General features: G+C 39.1%; 2 protein-coding genes across 7 annotated transcripts in view; one reads left to right on the top strand and one right to left on the bottom strand.

Annotated features, from left to right (window-relative positions):
* Positions 1-2,410: 2,410 nt before the first annotated feature.
* LOC143912875 (uncharacterized) lies at positions 2,411-5,015 on the bottom strand. Of its 6 annotated transcripts, none has more exons than XM_077432314.1 (3): positions 4,817-5,015; positions 3,465-4,730; positions 2,411-3,360 (listed from the first exon to the last, which is right to left on the bottom strand). In XM_077432314.1, the coding sequence occupies exons 1-2, from the start codon at positions 4,928-4,930 to the stop codon at positions 3,498-3,500; spliced, it is 1,347 nt and encodes a 448-aa protein (XP_077288440.1). In that variant the 5' UTR covers positions 4,931-5,015; the 3' UTR covers positions 2,411-3,360; positions 3,465-3,497. The 6 variants fall into 6 exon arrangements, with proteins under 6 accessions (XP_077288440.1, XP_077288438.1, XP_077288444.1 ...); XM_077432312.1 differs by having other exon boundaries at positions 2,411-3,305; positions 3,502-4,730; XM_077432318.1 differs by having other exon boundaries at positions 3,618-4,730.
* Positions 5,016-12,243: 7,228 nt separating this feature from the next.
* LOC143912856 (uncharacterized) overlaps positions 12,244-14,577 on the top strand; it is a 38,659-nt gene continuing 36,325 nt past the window's right edge. The window contains exons 1-2 of the mRNA XM_077432289.1: positions 12,244-12,486; positions 12,613-12,898. Coding sequence (XP_077288415.1) covers positions 12,327-12,486; positions 12,613-12,898 — 446 coding nt within the window. The 5' untranslated portion in view covers positions 12,244-12,326. The remainder of the gene's footprint in view (positions 12,487-12,612; positions 12,899-14,577) is intronic.

Below are 14,577 nucleotides of genomic sequence, written 5' to 3'. Positions count from 1 at the left end.
TTTCAAAATTCAAATTATTTTCGGAGATATAGCTGTTTTAGTGAGGTGGCATCTAACCGGCGCGTAACTTTACCCTAAACTTTAAACGCGTTCTTCTCGAAACTACTTTTTTCAAGACGGTTGACATGATATCTCAAGTTCTACTGAACCAATTTACCTGAAATTTGGTGTGAGCCTTCTCTATACATTCCTCTATCGCACGAACTAGAACTACATATGACAAAATTTCTATTTTTACTATTTTTAAAAAATTCGGAAGTCAAAAGAACTGGTAAAAAAGACTTTTTTTTTCAGACAGCCGCTATTTTACAAAAAAAAAATTTTGATTGACTTTTCCGTAGTTCGTGCTATAGCAGCATTTGTTTGGATTAAGAATTAATTTGCTTTTAAATTACTAGGAGGGTTGGAATCGTGTCAACCAGGGCGCACCATTTTTTTGAGTCCCCTCACTTCATCAGCCTGTAACTTTTTGAATTTTTTCTATGTATTCTTCAAACATTAATAAATATTTGGCTACTAAAGATATCTTTTTCCGACATATTAATAATTTTCCTAGGTTCAAGAAAACCGAAATAGTTTTTCACTACCTGCATTTATGGCCCCCATTAGCGGGACTACCCACGTTGTTTAATATATTATTATGAATGTGAATTAAAATAATAAACCAACAAAATTAGAATATTGAAATTCTTTAGATCACTATCAGATAATTAACACTCGTTTATCCTTTAAAATTATTTATATACAAATTTTTTTTATATAATCCCCCCCCCCCCCCCCCTAGAAAGTCATTCCTTACTGGTCAAAATTTTTGTGCTGAAATGATGCCCCTGCTTTCCACACTAGCCACAGATACCGGAAGAGTAAAAAATAACACGAATGCGGTATATGTATACTTCCGAAAAAGCACTAACCAAATAACCATACTTGGTAATAAGGAATTCTGAAAATTGCCCTATGGTTATTGTTTCAGAAAGGTCTTTCTTTATTAATAAAAGTACATGTGTAAATTGAGATACGAATTGATCTGAGAAAACTTCTGGATATATTTCTGATCTGAATTGATCTGGATAACTTCTGGAGATTCAAACAATGTTTAATGTTTGGGTTCAAATATTCATCAAAAACTCTTCAGTAACCGCAATTTTAAAGGAAGATTAGTCAACATTTTTTATATTTAATTTAGTAGCCTTATAGGTGAAGTTTATGATTATCGAATTGAGACGCTGTTCGATGATGTCGGTGTGGTGTCTGGATGTAGATATAAGACATACCTTATGCTGGGAGCAGCCTGTAGTATTAAGCTAATATTATGATTACATATGTATATGTATGTACATATGTATATGAAAGACTTTTAAAGAAACTATTCTTCCAACAGTATTGTATGTACATACATATGTAGTTGAAAAATATATAATTTATTTATTTATTTATTTAATAGTTTTGGACCATTGTGGCATTACAGGAAGAACCTAATGCGCCACAATGGCCTACATTTGAAAAAGATATAAAAACATGATATAAAAAACAAGTAAACTGTAAATAAAGGAAAAAAGCAAAAGCAGAAAACATGGTAAAATAAAATAATAAAAAAAAATAACAAAAGGAAAATAATACATCATTCAGAGAGAAAAAAAAAAATAACAAAAGTGTAAAAATTAAGAATAAAATCCATAAATCCCATTCTTTGTTTACACTGAACAAAATTAAAATAGTATATAAAAATATACAAAGGAGAAAGAAAAAGTAAAATAAAATAAAACAAAATATGAATAAAAAATAAAATCAAAGCGAGGCCCAAATGGAAGAGAGTAGATTAAGATTCCACTCATTCATCACATTCAAATTAAGAAAGTAATGATGAGCGCAGGTTACCAGATAAATATGTTAAGATATCATCCGATAATCTACGCTCCCCAAGGTGGAAAATATCACATTCAGGGACAGCAGCAACGATTTCATTGAGAAGTCGAATAGCTCTTGGAATAATAATTATATATATGTTATATATAAAGACGGTAATCTGTGTGTGTGTCCTAACGCTAGCCGAACATAATAAATCGATAAAAAGCCTAAACTTTGTATAAATTCATTCGCAGTCTCGAACCAGTGGCCTCTCAGCACAAATATCCTCTTTTAGGTATATTCGAGTTGGGAGTTAACCGATTACGCCATGGTCCGATTTCAAATTGTCCTTTTTTTTTAAACATTAATTGAAAATTTCATTCTCGCCATATAAAAATATGTAATTATAATAATTTTATTTAGCGAGGTTTTGAACCATTTTTTGTTTTGTTTTGATATTTAACAATTAAAAATTACATCAGCGCGAACGTACTCGGCTATCGTCTCGCCCAGAAAATGTGTGGTAAATGCACATTATGTATGTGAAATAATATTCAACGTTACAAGGTCAATTACCGTTTATTTATAATCGGAAAATATTACATTTTGTAAACTTATTATAATAGCTAAACTTTTGTATACAGTGGCTTTACAGTAAATGTTGTCTTCGACCTTACACATGAATTATTTAGTTTACTTTTAAAATTACTGTTTCAGTTCCGATTCCGATTAATTATTACTATTCACATTGTAACTTTATTTTAAATTGCACCTGTTGAAATTTCAACAGGCATAAAACTAGTTTTTTATTTTTATTTTCATTACAATCAATGTACACTCGTCATTACAGATCGCTCCAATGCGACGAGTGTACGAGAACGGTCAGACAACATATACAGTACGTTCAATAAACATCGAATACAATACAGAAATAATAATCATAGAGACATCTATGGATTATTATTAGGAGTCACAAAATCCCCAAATCTAACCAGCAGTTTGACGAGTCGAACCATCGATCTCAGTGGTGCTAAATATATACGCTACCATTAAGCCAAACTGCTGGCTAAATAGTATAGTATATAATAAAGGTTAATAAAGCTGCTTTAATTGTATGCATTTTTTTTATTTACATCAAAATATAATTCCTCAGATTGAATATTACTATACAAAGATTCTATGATGTAATTCAAAGATGTATCTATAAAGATTCAATCACATTTAAGTAAAAATAATCTATTTATAAAAGTCAGGTCGGATAAATGCACTCTCGAGACATCTAAACTTTCATGCTCAAGAAGAACTAACGCAATAGAATTCCACAAAAAAGCGTCAAGGGGTATTTGTATGTAATCCGAGGGTGTTAATCCTTTGTTGTGGAATACTATTGCGAAGTTTTCAAAAATATTCAAAAAATATTAGGGCATAAAATTTATAATTTCAGGGTTCGGTGATTACTAGTCAAATGTGAACCGGTCGCTCTAGATCGGTCACACGTGATCATCCGTCACACTAAAACTGGTCACACCCTAAAATCGGTCACGAGAAAACTGGTTGACCGATTTTATGGTGTGACCAGTTTTAGTGTGACGGGTGATCACGTGTGACCGGTTCACATTTGACTGGTTCACATTTGACTAGTAGTCCGTTTACCGTATCTCAGTATGCAATTTTTTATGAACCATTAAGTAATATTTTCGAGTAAATGACTTTAAACAAATATCACATTTGTGTGGTTTTATCCCAGCATGCATTCTTTTATGTGTCACAAAGCTAGATTTTCGAGTAAATGATTTTGAACAAATATCACATTTGTATTGTATCCCAGTGTGCAATTTTTTATGTGAATTTTTGATCTCAGAATGTGTATTTTTATGTGTCTTGAGGCTAGATTTTTGAGTAAATGATTTGAAACAAATTTCACACTTGTGAGGCTTTTCCCCCGTGTGAGACCTTAAATGTACCACAAGATCACATTTTCGAGTGAATGATTTTGAACAAATGTCACACTTGTAAGGCTTTTCCCCCGTGTGGGATCTTAAATGTATCAGGAGGCTACGTTTATGAATAAATGGTTTTAAACAAATATCACATTTGTATGATTTTATTCCAGTATGCGATTTTTCATGTGTCATAAGGCTAGATTTTTGAGTAAATGATTTGAAACAAATTTCACACTTGTAAGGCTTTTCTCCCGTGTGAGACCTTAAATGTACCACAAGATTAGATTTTCGAGTAAATGATTTTGAACAAATGTCACAGTTATTTGGTTTTATCCCAGTGTGCAATTTTTCATGCAACACAAGGCTATATTTTCGAGAAAATGATTTTAAACAAATTTCACACTTGAAAGGCTTTTCTCCCGTGTGAGATTTTAAATGTAACACAAGATCATATTTTTGAGTAAACGATTTTAAACAAATGTCACATGTACATGTTTTTATCTCAGTGTGTAATTTTTCATGTATCACAAGATTTCTTTTATTAGCATATGATTTTAAACAAATGTCACATTTGTGTGGTTTTATTCTAGTATGCGATTTTTCATGTGACACAAGTTTAGATTTTCGAGTAAATGATTTGAAACAAATGCCACATTTGAACGGCTTTTCTATATTATGTAAAACAAGTTTAGATTTACTGAGAAATGTATGTGAACTAATCTCACAATTATTTTGGTGAATTGTCGGTAATGAAGGCTCATCGTCCCGTATTACATCTTCCAACAAAATTTCTTCAGTCTTGATCTTCGAACAATCATCTAACCTCAGTTGAGACGTTTCGTTGCTTCGAATACAAGCCTTTCGAAAGCCGATTAACAATTCCAGATTGGTCTTACACGAAAGACAGACCGTGTCCGGCAGCCCGTCGCCCCTTTTAACCTGCAGATGAAAAACAGTAGGATTGAGCGGTGAGAAGATTAACCAAATGGGTTCACAATAGTTGTAACGTGTAAGAAGCAACCGACCTGAATTTGACAGCAGGTCCGAATGCGTTGCTCCAGACGCTCTGGATGAGAATCGCCGAAGATCGAGACGGAAGTGTCGGCCGGAGCTGATCCAAGACAAAGCCTACACTCCATCGTCCCGTTATTTAATCTGGCCAACGACTGGCTCGTCGCAACAGATGGACTGGGCTTCACTGAGGTCGTTCACATATCGATCGCCAGAGAGCGTTTGCATTCGCGATATATACCTCATTTACGGCCTTAGCACCTTGGTTTACGGCCAGTACCTGGGGGGCTATCTCCAGGGTAATTGGACTATTCGTCACATTGGGGTGGTCACAAAGACAATTTTTGCCATGAAAATCACGAATGCACAATATTTGGCACTCAAGTTCTCGTTACTATGATAGTTATCGTTAGTATGATGGACTTTTCGGCTGCCAGATGTTCCGTTATAGAGATTTTAGTGACTTTGTGACGAGTAATTTGTGACCAGTAATCACCGAACCATCTCCAGAGTGCCAGCCGACCCTGTGGAGTATCAATGCTTATCCGATTATGTGGGGCTCTGATCGGATATACCCCTTTTTTCCCTAGCTTGTCGTGGGAGCAAAAATGGAGAAAGATGAACAAAAAAAAACAAATCAAAATAAAAATTGTTGTGAAAAAAACCAACACTTAAAAAAATGGCCGAAGAAAAATTTACCTTTAAAAGAAGCTCGCGATTAGGACGTTCACCGACAAAGGAGATGGAAGCTCCCAGCGGTAGTCCTTTTCCGATAGTTGAGGACAGGACAGTGAGCGAGTTGGCGGACTTATGGGGGATGAACGAATGAGACGACTGGCATGTTGATGCACGTGCTTTATTTATGACAGCTGAAGGCAGAGTGAGGTAGCTACTCAGAACATAGTCGAGTTGGTCCCCACTCGCAGGAAGGTGACCAAACTCGACCATGTCGTATAGCGAGCCGCCACAGACTCTAACACAGATGTGACACCAACGCTGGTAGAAGCGGCAATTGCAATATTGTAAGCAGTAATTTCGAGTTTAAGGGGCCCAAAAGGGAGGCTTTTGAAGAAATCTTAAAGGAAATGGACGAACTCATAAAGCTACTGCTCTCTAACACACGGTCGCTGGTTACAGAAAAGATAACTGAAATCTACAACTTGGTGATAAAGTCGATGGAAGAGGAGAGAAATGACAGTGATGCTACAATCACTATCAAGAACGTGCCAGTGGCAACGATAGATGCGTGTGCCCTGACCGAAGATGCTGAATGGGAGATCCAAAGGCAAGAGCAGCGGAAACTCCCCAAAAAGGAAAGGAGGAGAGGAACACTGAGGACGAAAGTGGCTTCCAGCAATTTGCCAATGGAGGACGAAGACAGGTCCACACCCAAGGAGGAAAAAAAATAAAGAAGAAGAAAGAGAACGCGCCCCCACCGCTGAAACCCAAAAAGCCCAAGTTCAGGACGGAGGCAATTGTGATCGGGCCCACAGGCTCACAGGTCAAAGTTGACACTCCGTTCTCTTACGCGGGCATTCTAAAGGCGGTGAACGAAGCGAATCAAAAAAAGGGCGAAGAGAAGCAACCAGTTATCCGCTCCATTCGAAGAGGAGCAAAGGATACTCTCATCTTGCGTCTTGCAGGAGGAAAGAGCAGCGGAGGCGTCCTGGAGGACGTCATTCGGAAGGTTGCGGGAAGGCGGGCCGGAGTGCTGCTCATCGTTTAGGAAGCGGACGGTGCGAGGAATTTAGACAGGCGTTACTGCAGAGAAAGCGGGTGAGTGGAAAAAGACATGATTAAAATACTTAATAAAAACATGAACTGGCGGGTCTGCGGATCTACAGCTGCTACTTCTCCCCGAACTCGGACCTACCACGGTTTGAAAACGATATAGCTTAATAACAACAGATTTAATAACGACAAGGGTTTCTTTAATACATACAAATGATCGGTATTAGTTTGTCTGTTTATGACTCTCCATCGCAAAGTCAACATTTAAATGAAACATTATTCCGAATCAAAGCCAGTGATTACTAATACCAATTATATATATATGTAACATGGACAAAGCGGTGACTAAAATAATTTATTTCATTAACATTTCGTTCACCGTCTACTGAAATAAAAAGTTTCTAATATCATTCATTAAAGAAATCCTTGTCGTTATTAAATCTATCGCGTTACAGACAGATCTAAGAATCATTATGAATAATCATCTTTAGTATGGACGGTATCTAAAAGTGAATTCGTCATTTTATTATGAACTTGTAATAATTGAAAATACATATATCGAATCGTCATAGAAACTTCGATGTGTTTTCAATGTTAAAATTTAATTTAAAAATAAATTATGATATTTAGAAATTTAATTAAAACATTGTGTATATATACACACAAATATATATTATATATATATTGTATATATTATATTATACAAATATAATATATATATTTATATATAATATATATATATATATATATATATAAATATATATTATACAAATATATATTGTGTATATATACACACAAATATATACTCAAAAGAAAGAAAATCACGCCCACTAAGGCTAACAATAAAAAAGTGTAACGCAACGTTCTCCCCATCGTCCCATAGGGCAACACTCGCCTTTTATTTCGAGTGGCCACCCAGGAAAAAGCCTTATAGGCGCGCGCGCATGTAGAGCGAGCCTATCTCACCCGTGATCGCCCGTCGAAGAAAGATCTCTCCTGTGCACGTATCCAGGGGTAGACGGGGCCCAGAGATCCACCATCAGTGCTGAAGAACCGCTTTGAGGTCGAGTGTAGCATCACTCCCTCCCCTGAGTTCCAGCACAACGTCCCCTGCATTCCTCACGCCGTTCCCGGAAACACCTCAGTCGTGAGAGGACCGACCAGAGGACCGCAGAGCCTCTTCTCTCTGCTGCCAGCCGTCGTCCGGGAAGGACCTACCTATCCAGCATCTCCGCCGAGCGTCTTCAAAGACGCCCAGAGATCGCCATCTTGTGTCCACACGAGGCAGTACGGAGTTTGTCTCCTGCCTCCCCCTCCCGCTGCTGTGACCCGACCAGCGGTGCTCCAACGAAGCCGATTTGCAGTCAGAAACCTCCCCGACTATATACATAACACTATCCCAAGGTTAGTCCACGTTTCCATAGAACCCGACCCTTGGAAGAACGACGTAAATGCCCTCTGCATCAACTCGCGAGATCAGATAAGCGCGCGTAAATCCGTTCGTTACAAAAGTTAAAAAAAATGTTTTTTTACGAAGAATTTGAAAATTCTTATGAGTTTGTTATTTACGATTAAATAATTATTCTTCAATAAAAATAAATACATAGAATGACCGTATATTTAAAGTAAATGATATAATAAATTAGTAGCTCGGGGCGTTTCGACCGGTTCGGTGATCACTAGTCAAATGTGAACCGGTCACAGGACAACCGGTCGCTCTAGATCGGTCACACGTGATCACCTGTCACACTAAAACTGGTCACACCCTAAAATTTGACACGAGAAAACTGGTCACACCCTTAAATCGGTCAACCAGTGTGACCAGTTTTCTCATGACCAGTTTTAGCGTGTGACCAATTTTCTCGTGACCAGTTTTAGCGTGTGACCAGTTTTAGCGTGTGACCAGTTTTATCGTGACCAGTTTTAGTGTGACGGGTGATCATGTGTGGCCAATTTAGAGCGACCGGTTTTCTTGTGACTAGTTCACATATGACTAGTAGTCGGTTTACCGTTTCGACCTTACACATCAGCTGTCGTCATATCGCTTTGGACTTCCCCGATATAATTATTAAAATTGATTTATTAAAAGTACCATAATGATCGTAAAGCAATATCACTTGCTTGGTAATTATACAATTTCAATTTAATGCAAAGTACTTCAAATCGCCGAGTGTTATAAGCATAAGATGAAATTTACAATAAAACAAAAAATATATATATATATATATATATATATATTTTTTTTTTAAATGTGTATAATATTTTATAATAAAAATATAAAATAATGATTTTAACACTTTGGTGGACACGACTGCAATTGCAGTCATTTTTTTGTATGCTCGTGGGACACGACTGCAATTGCAGTCGTCACATAAAACTTGTTTATTGCGCCGGACTAGCCATACAATGCATAAGCGTCGTCCACACACACGATATTTACCGGCGATATTTACGATATTTTCCATAACCAGTTCCTAAATAGCAACCACAGGCTGCAATATGGGAACTGGATATGGCAAATATCGTAAATTCGCCGGTAAATACCGTGTGTGTGGACGGTGCCATAGAGGCGCGTGTGACAATTATGTAGATTGTAAGCTTGTATAAACTTGTAACAATTACGTCCCCCCACAAACACACACTTTTGTCACTTGTTGTCATTTTGATTTCGATGTGCGTGCGTGCATCCGTCCGTGCGTGCGTGCTTTCATGCGTGCGTACATCCGTCCGGCCGTGCGAGTGTGTGCGCGTGCGTGCGTCCATCCGTGCGTGTGTGCGTGCATCCATGCGTGTGTACGTGCGTGCGTGCGTCCGTCCGTGCGTGTGTGCGTGCGTGCATCCGTGAATGCGTGCGTGCTACGATTTCGATGTGTGTGTGTACATGCATGCGTGCGATTTTGATTTCGATGTGTGCGTGTGTGTGCGTCCATGCGTGCATGCGTGCGTTCGTCCGTCCGTGCGTGCGTGCGATTTCGATTTCGATGTGTGTGTGTGCGTGCGTGCGTGCGTGCGATTTCAATGTGTGTGTGTGCGTGCGTCCGTGCGTGCGTGCGTGTGATTTCGATTTCGATGTGTGTGTGTGCGTGCGTGCGATTTCGATTTCGATTTCAATGTGTGTGTGTGCGTGCGTCCGTACGTACGTGCGTGCGTGTTTCCGTGTGTGCGTGCGGTATTACGCGCACAAAATTTCAATCACGCGACAATTGGCTCACGGGCATTACCGAATGTGCCGATACTGGTGGTATCAGTATTTGACCGAAAACAAGCCTTTGGAACTACCGGTACTACAAACTAAACAAATGCTTTTGAAAATCCGCAGATTTGTCAAAATAACTGTTGTGAGCTTTTGTCGCGTGAATTTTTGTGCGCGTAACACCGTTGAGTCCGTGAGCCAGTTGTCGCGAAACCGTTTGTAACGGACCGTCCACTTGTTTTTTGTATATATGTATGTACATATACATGTTTACTGCGCCCGACAAGTCTGTGCTTACAGGCGCGAGTGAAAAAGTAAGTTGGTATGCCTACACATCACAACAGTGTATTTCAGTTGTTTTTCACAATAGTGTTTTTCAGTTGTTTTTCAAAAGTTAGAACAACTGCTTATGATTATTATTACTTTTACTGTTAGTTGATGTTTATAATATGTATGTACTCCAAGTCGATGTATCGCAAAAATCTAATTATTCATCAAAATTAATGTATCTTATTTAGAAATTTAAATTACGAAGTTGTACGCCCTCCACTTCCTATGCTGAAATCAAACATCAAATCAAATACGATATGACCACGATCACCAAGCACGACCATTCGCAACGGCGACCGGTGGCCTTCTGGCGAAGTAGAAGCGACTATAAGTGATATACGATAATTGTGGGTTTTAGTGATGGTTTATCTATGTTTTAAATGTTCATGAAATGCATCGATAATTGGTGTCCCACGCGAGGCGCAAGTAATTTTAAGTGTCCACGAAAATTACTTGCGCCTAAATTAAATATTAATTTAGTTAATTAATTAACTAAATTTAAATATTATTATTTTAAGAATTTTTATTTACATATAAGCTATATGTTTCGTTCACATTTTTTTTACAGATTAAAGTCTGTTCATACTTAACAGCACTGCACGACTCCGTTTTAAATATGTCATTTTATTACATTTCTATTCATATCTACCTACAAGTCGCGGTCCAAAGGTCAAGAAGGCAATAAAAAAGCACGGAGGCGTTTTGATGTGCATCCCATGTTAAAAAATAGAAAAACCGAAGGAGAGTTTTGGACACTGTATAAGGAGCTTGTGGATGATGGACAAAATTTTTTTAAATATTTCCGTAAAAAATTAAATTTTTTTTTAAATATTTGCGCCAAAACCATGTCGAAAGATTGAACAGCTGTCAACTGTCACCATCGATAATTGGTCCAAAACAGCAAAGCGGCAGACTCATGGCACGTAATTCGCGTGTATATTTCCACGATGGCCAAATAAAACGGATACGATACGTTGACGGATGTTGCTGTAATGTATGAGCAGGAAATGTCGGGTACTGCTGTAAGCTTGCCGTGGCGTAAACGTGACGGTTGGTATGAATATACCCATACAAAATGTACCAAAGAATACTTTTCGTACGGCCGGATACCTGCTGAAGTCGGTACGTGCTGACTAGGTATGAACAGACCTTAAAGCAGCCATCTAGTTAATCTGTGGTTCAATCTGTCTGGCGCTTTTCGATCGTTTGCACCAAACCCAAAGGAAATATGTTCAAATAAATCTAGTTTACTATCGAGTATTACACCAAGATATTAGTAGTACATACTATGTAGTATGTATTAACACGATGTGAAGTTATAAAGGTCTGTAATTTTTTACGGAAATATTTAAAAAAATTTTGTCCATCATCCACAAGCTCTTTATACAGTGTCCAAAACTCTCCTTCGGTTTTTTTATTTTTTAACATGGGATGCACATCAAAACGCCTCCGTGCTTTTTTATTGCCTTCTTGAGCTTCTTCTTCCAACAACAGCGCGATTATACATAATTTTTCGTTCGATAAACGTCGACACATTTTTGCTGACTTGTTTTCTGACACGTAGGTACGAATGCACGTGTATGCATTCATATTGCAAGTACTCGATAATATGACGTAAGCAATATTGCGCCGTATCGTCATGGCCTCTAATGTATAAGTAAGCCGATTTTGCCTTGCACTCGGCCAAATTGCTGTAAACGTGACGTGACCGCGACGTGTAGGTAGATATGAATAGAAATGTAATAAAATGACATATTTGAAACGGAGTCGTGCAGTGCTGAAGCCGTGCAGTGCTGTTAAGTATGATCAGACCTTAAAGCAGCCATCTAGTTAATCTGTGGTTCAATCTGTCTGGCGCTTTTCGATCGTTTGCACCAAACCCAAAGGAAATATGTTCAAATAAATCGAGTATTACACCAAGATATTAGTAGTTCATACTATGTAGTATGTACTAACACGATGTGAAGTTATAATTGCAATATTCGATTATGAAAAAATGAATGTTTTTCTTCTCAAAAAGACCCCGGGAATTTTGGATCCCGGTGCGATCACGCTTCTGAGAACGCACTGCCGATTTGTACAATTGATATTGGTAGCGCGTGTTTTGGTACCTTGCGGTGTGGAAGAGAAAAGAATGATGCGACTGGCTAGCGTGGGTGGGGTGTTTGTTGTGCGGCCACGGGCAGTTGGCAGCGCGGTGCGCGCCGAGGCGGCCGCCGCCGGCATGCCCCGCCGCCCTCGCACCCCTCTCGCGCCCCCCCCGCCCTGACATGGAGCTCCAGCGAGACGCGCCCCCCGCGCCTGCGCCCTCCGCGCCACTGCAGCCGCACCCGCACCCGCATTCGCATTCGCATCCGCATCCGCACCCCCAACACCTCGTCATGCACGACGACGCCTCCGACGACGACGTCGACGCGCCCGCCTCTTCCGGTGACAGCTCCCCCCCGCCCCCCCGACCCCGACCCCGTTCCCGTCCGGTTACGCCCCCTCACACGTCAACCCTCACCTGTCAAGTGCCGCGACTGTATTCGTGATTGTATGACGCTTTGGTTTCAGGCGCTGCGTCGACGCCCGCGTCGTCCCCCTCGTCGGTGGCTGCCGCGGCCGAGGAGTGCGAGGAGTCGCTGCTGACGAGCCCCTGGCGGACGCCGCCCAGCGTGGCGGCCGTCGTCGCAGCCGCAGCCGCAGCCGCAGCCGTCGCTTCGGGCAACACTCCCAGCGGCTCCGGCAGCTCGGGAGGCGGACCGGGCGGCTCCGGAGGCTCCGGCCCCACTCGGCGCGGACCCGGCCGCCCCCGCAAGGAGCCCAGACTCAAAGAGCCCAGAGATCCCCGCCATCGCAGGTCACCACCACACATCACACATCCTCTACCCCCCGAATATATTACCACCGAATCACCCCGAGGTTATGTTTGTTTTCGAATAACGTTTGCGCAATGTTCGCACTTGAATCCCAACTAAAAAAAATGTTGCATCAGCTCTCGTGACCGATCGTCTTCGATTGTTTGGACAAAAAATTTCGAATAAACACCTGGCATTTACATACACCAAACGTCGAGTATGTAATTCGTTATATCATTCGGATCCACAAAGTTGTCTTGGTTTATATTCCATTGTGGATGCGAGCGAAAAGGGGACTGAGACGTCAATTCAGCGCGGATTATTTACGACGTACATTCAAGAATTTGGTTTTTGAAAACTCATTTCGCACCTCCACCGATGTGTTTGCGAGTATTTCTAACGGTAATTGCATAGAATTACACAATATAGGTACCGTGTTGGATCTTGAGTCGAATGCCAGGCGACGCTATTCACGGTGTTTACTAAAGATTGCTCTTATTTTTTTATATTTCACTAACCCTTTTGAGTGCTGACACGTCTTTTCTGTTGAAAGCCCGCCGTGCTGAAAATTTCGCCAACATTTCCAACTAGAATTAATTATAAATCCAATAGAAGGCAGGTATGAAAATTATAGCTAATCCAAACAAACCCTATATAACTAATGCTGAAAATTTCGAGTTTTGTAAAGGTGTGTTTTTAGACTCTCTAATATATCTTGCAACAATATATGTAAAATAAAGAAATAAAATCTATTAATGAATGTATTTCTCCAAAACCAGTTCCATCTTCTTCATTGTTGCTAAAATGTTATGCTCACAATCTAAAATACTCGGCAAGTAGCGATTTCGGTCTGGAAATTCTGCTATGATTATAAATTCAAAAATTCTGGTGTAAAACGAGTCCTTATAAACGTTGACAAATGAATAACACGACCTATGTTCAATGCATTTTTTTATTCAATGCTACCTGGAAAGTCTTAGCGAGTAGTATTCTTGTTTAATTTGTACATGCTTAAAATACCAACGCCTATCGGCGTTTTTCAGGCTTGTTGGCAAAACGTCAAAGGGTTAAATAAACCGACAAAAATAGTAAAAAAAAAAGTTTTTGAATCAATATGTTTTTCTTCAAGAATGTCTTATTCCAAATCTGTTTTAAAATATTCATAATGCAGATTTAGAATTTTTTTTTATAGTTTATGCTTTTTGATTTTACCACTTTATACTCGAGGACGTTGAAATATTAACAATTATTTTTTTTTTTTAAATAAAATATAATGCATTTTTTGAACCAATTTAATAAAAAAAAATGCAAGTAATAGTAAAAAACTATAGGTTTGATTTACTTTGTTACTTTATCTGTGTTTTTTGTTGATTTTTGACATTATATGACGGCCAAAAAAAGGGTCGGAGAAATTCTCACACTTTTTTTATTTACATATCAAAGTACTGAGATAATGTTATCGAAACGTGAATCATTTCACATTTGCGCATTGGTGTTAATTTTACATGTGCGAAATTGTAACCTTAGATAAGACGTTCGTAGGACTGTTTGCACTTTTATAACCTGTGTACTTCAATAATTCAAGGTCGCTGACCCTCTATATTTGTGCGAAAAAAATTGGCACATGGTGGTAAAAAGTATTGAAAAAAAAAGCTTGGCAATTTTTGCACATTTCGATGTG

Source organism: Arctopsyche grandis, chromosome 6 (genome assembly GCF_051622035.1).
Source record: "Arctopsyche grandis isolate Sample6627 chromosome 6, ASM5162203v2, whole genome shotgun sequence".
NCBI classification, from domain to species: Eukaryota; Metazoa; Arthropoda; class Insecta; order Trichoptera; family Hydropsychidae; genus Arctopsyche; species Arctopsyche grandis.
The sequence above is the reverse complement of the archived record's forward strand: the minus strand, read 5'-3'. Positions and strand labels throughout refer to the sequence as shown.

Coding starts and splice junctions, on each gene's coding strand:
- LOC143912875 (XM_077432312.1), bottom strand. CDS start 4,930: ATGGAGTGTAGGCTTTGTCTTGGATCAGCTCCGGCCGACACTTCCGTC. Junction 4,731..4,816: donor GGACCTGCTGTCAAATTCAG/GTCGGTTGCTTC, acceptor TTTCATCTGCAG/GTTAAAAGGGGCGACGGGCT. Junction 3,306..3,501: donor AAATTGCATACTGAGATACG/GTAAACGGACTA, acceptor ACATTTGACTAG/TAATCACCGAACCCTGAAAT.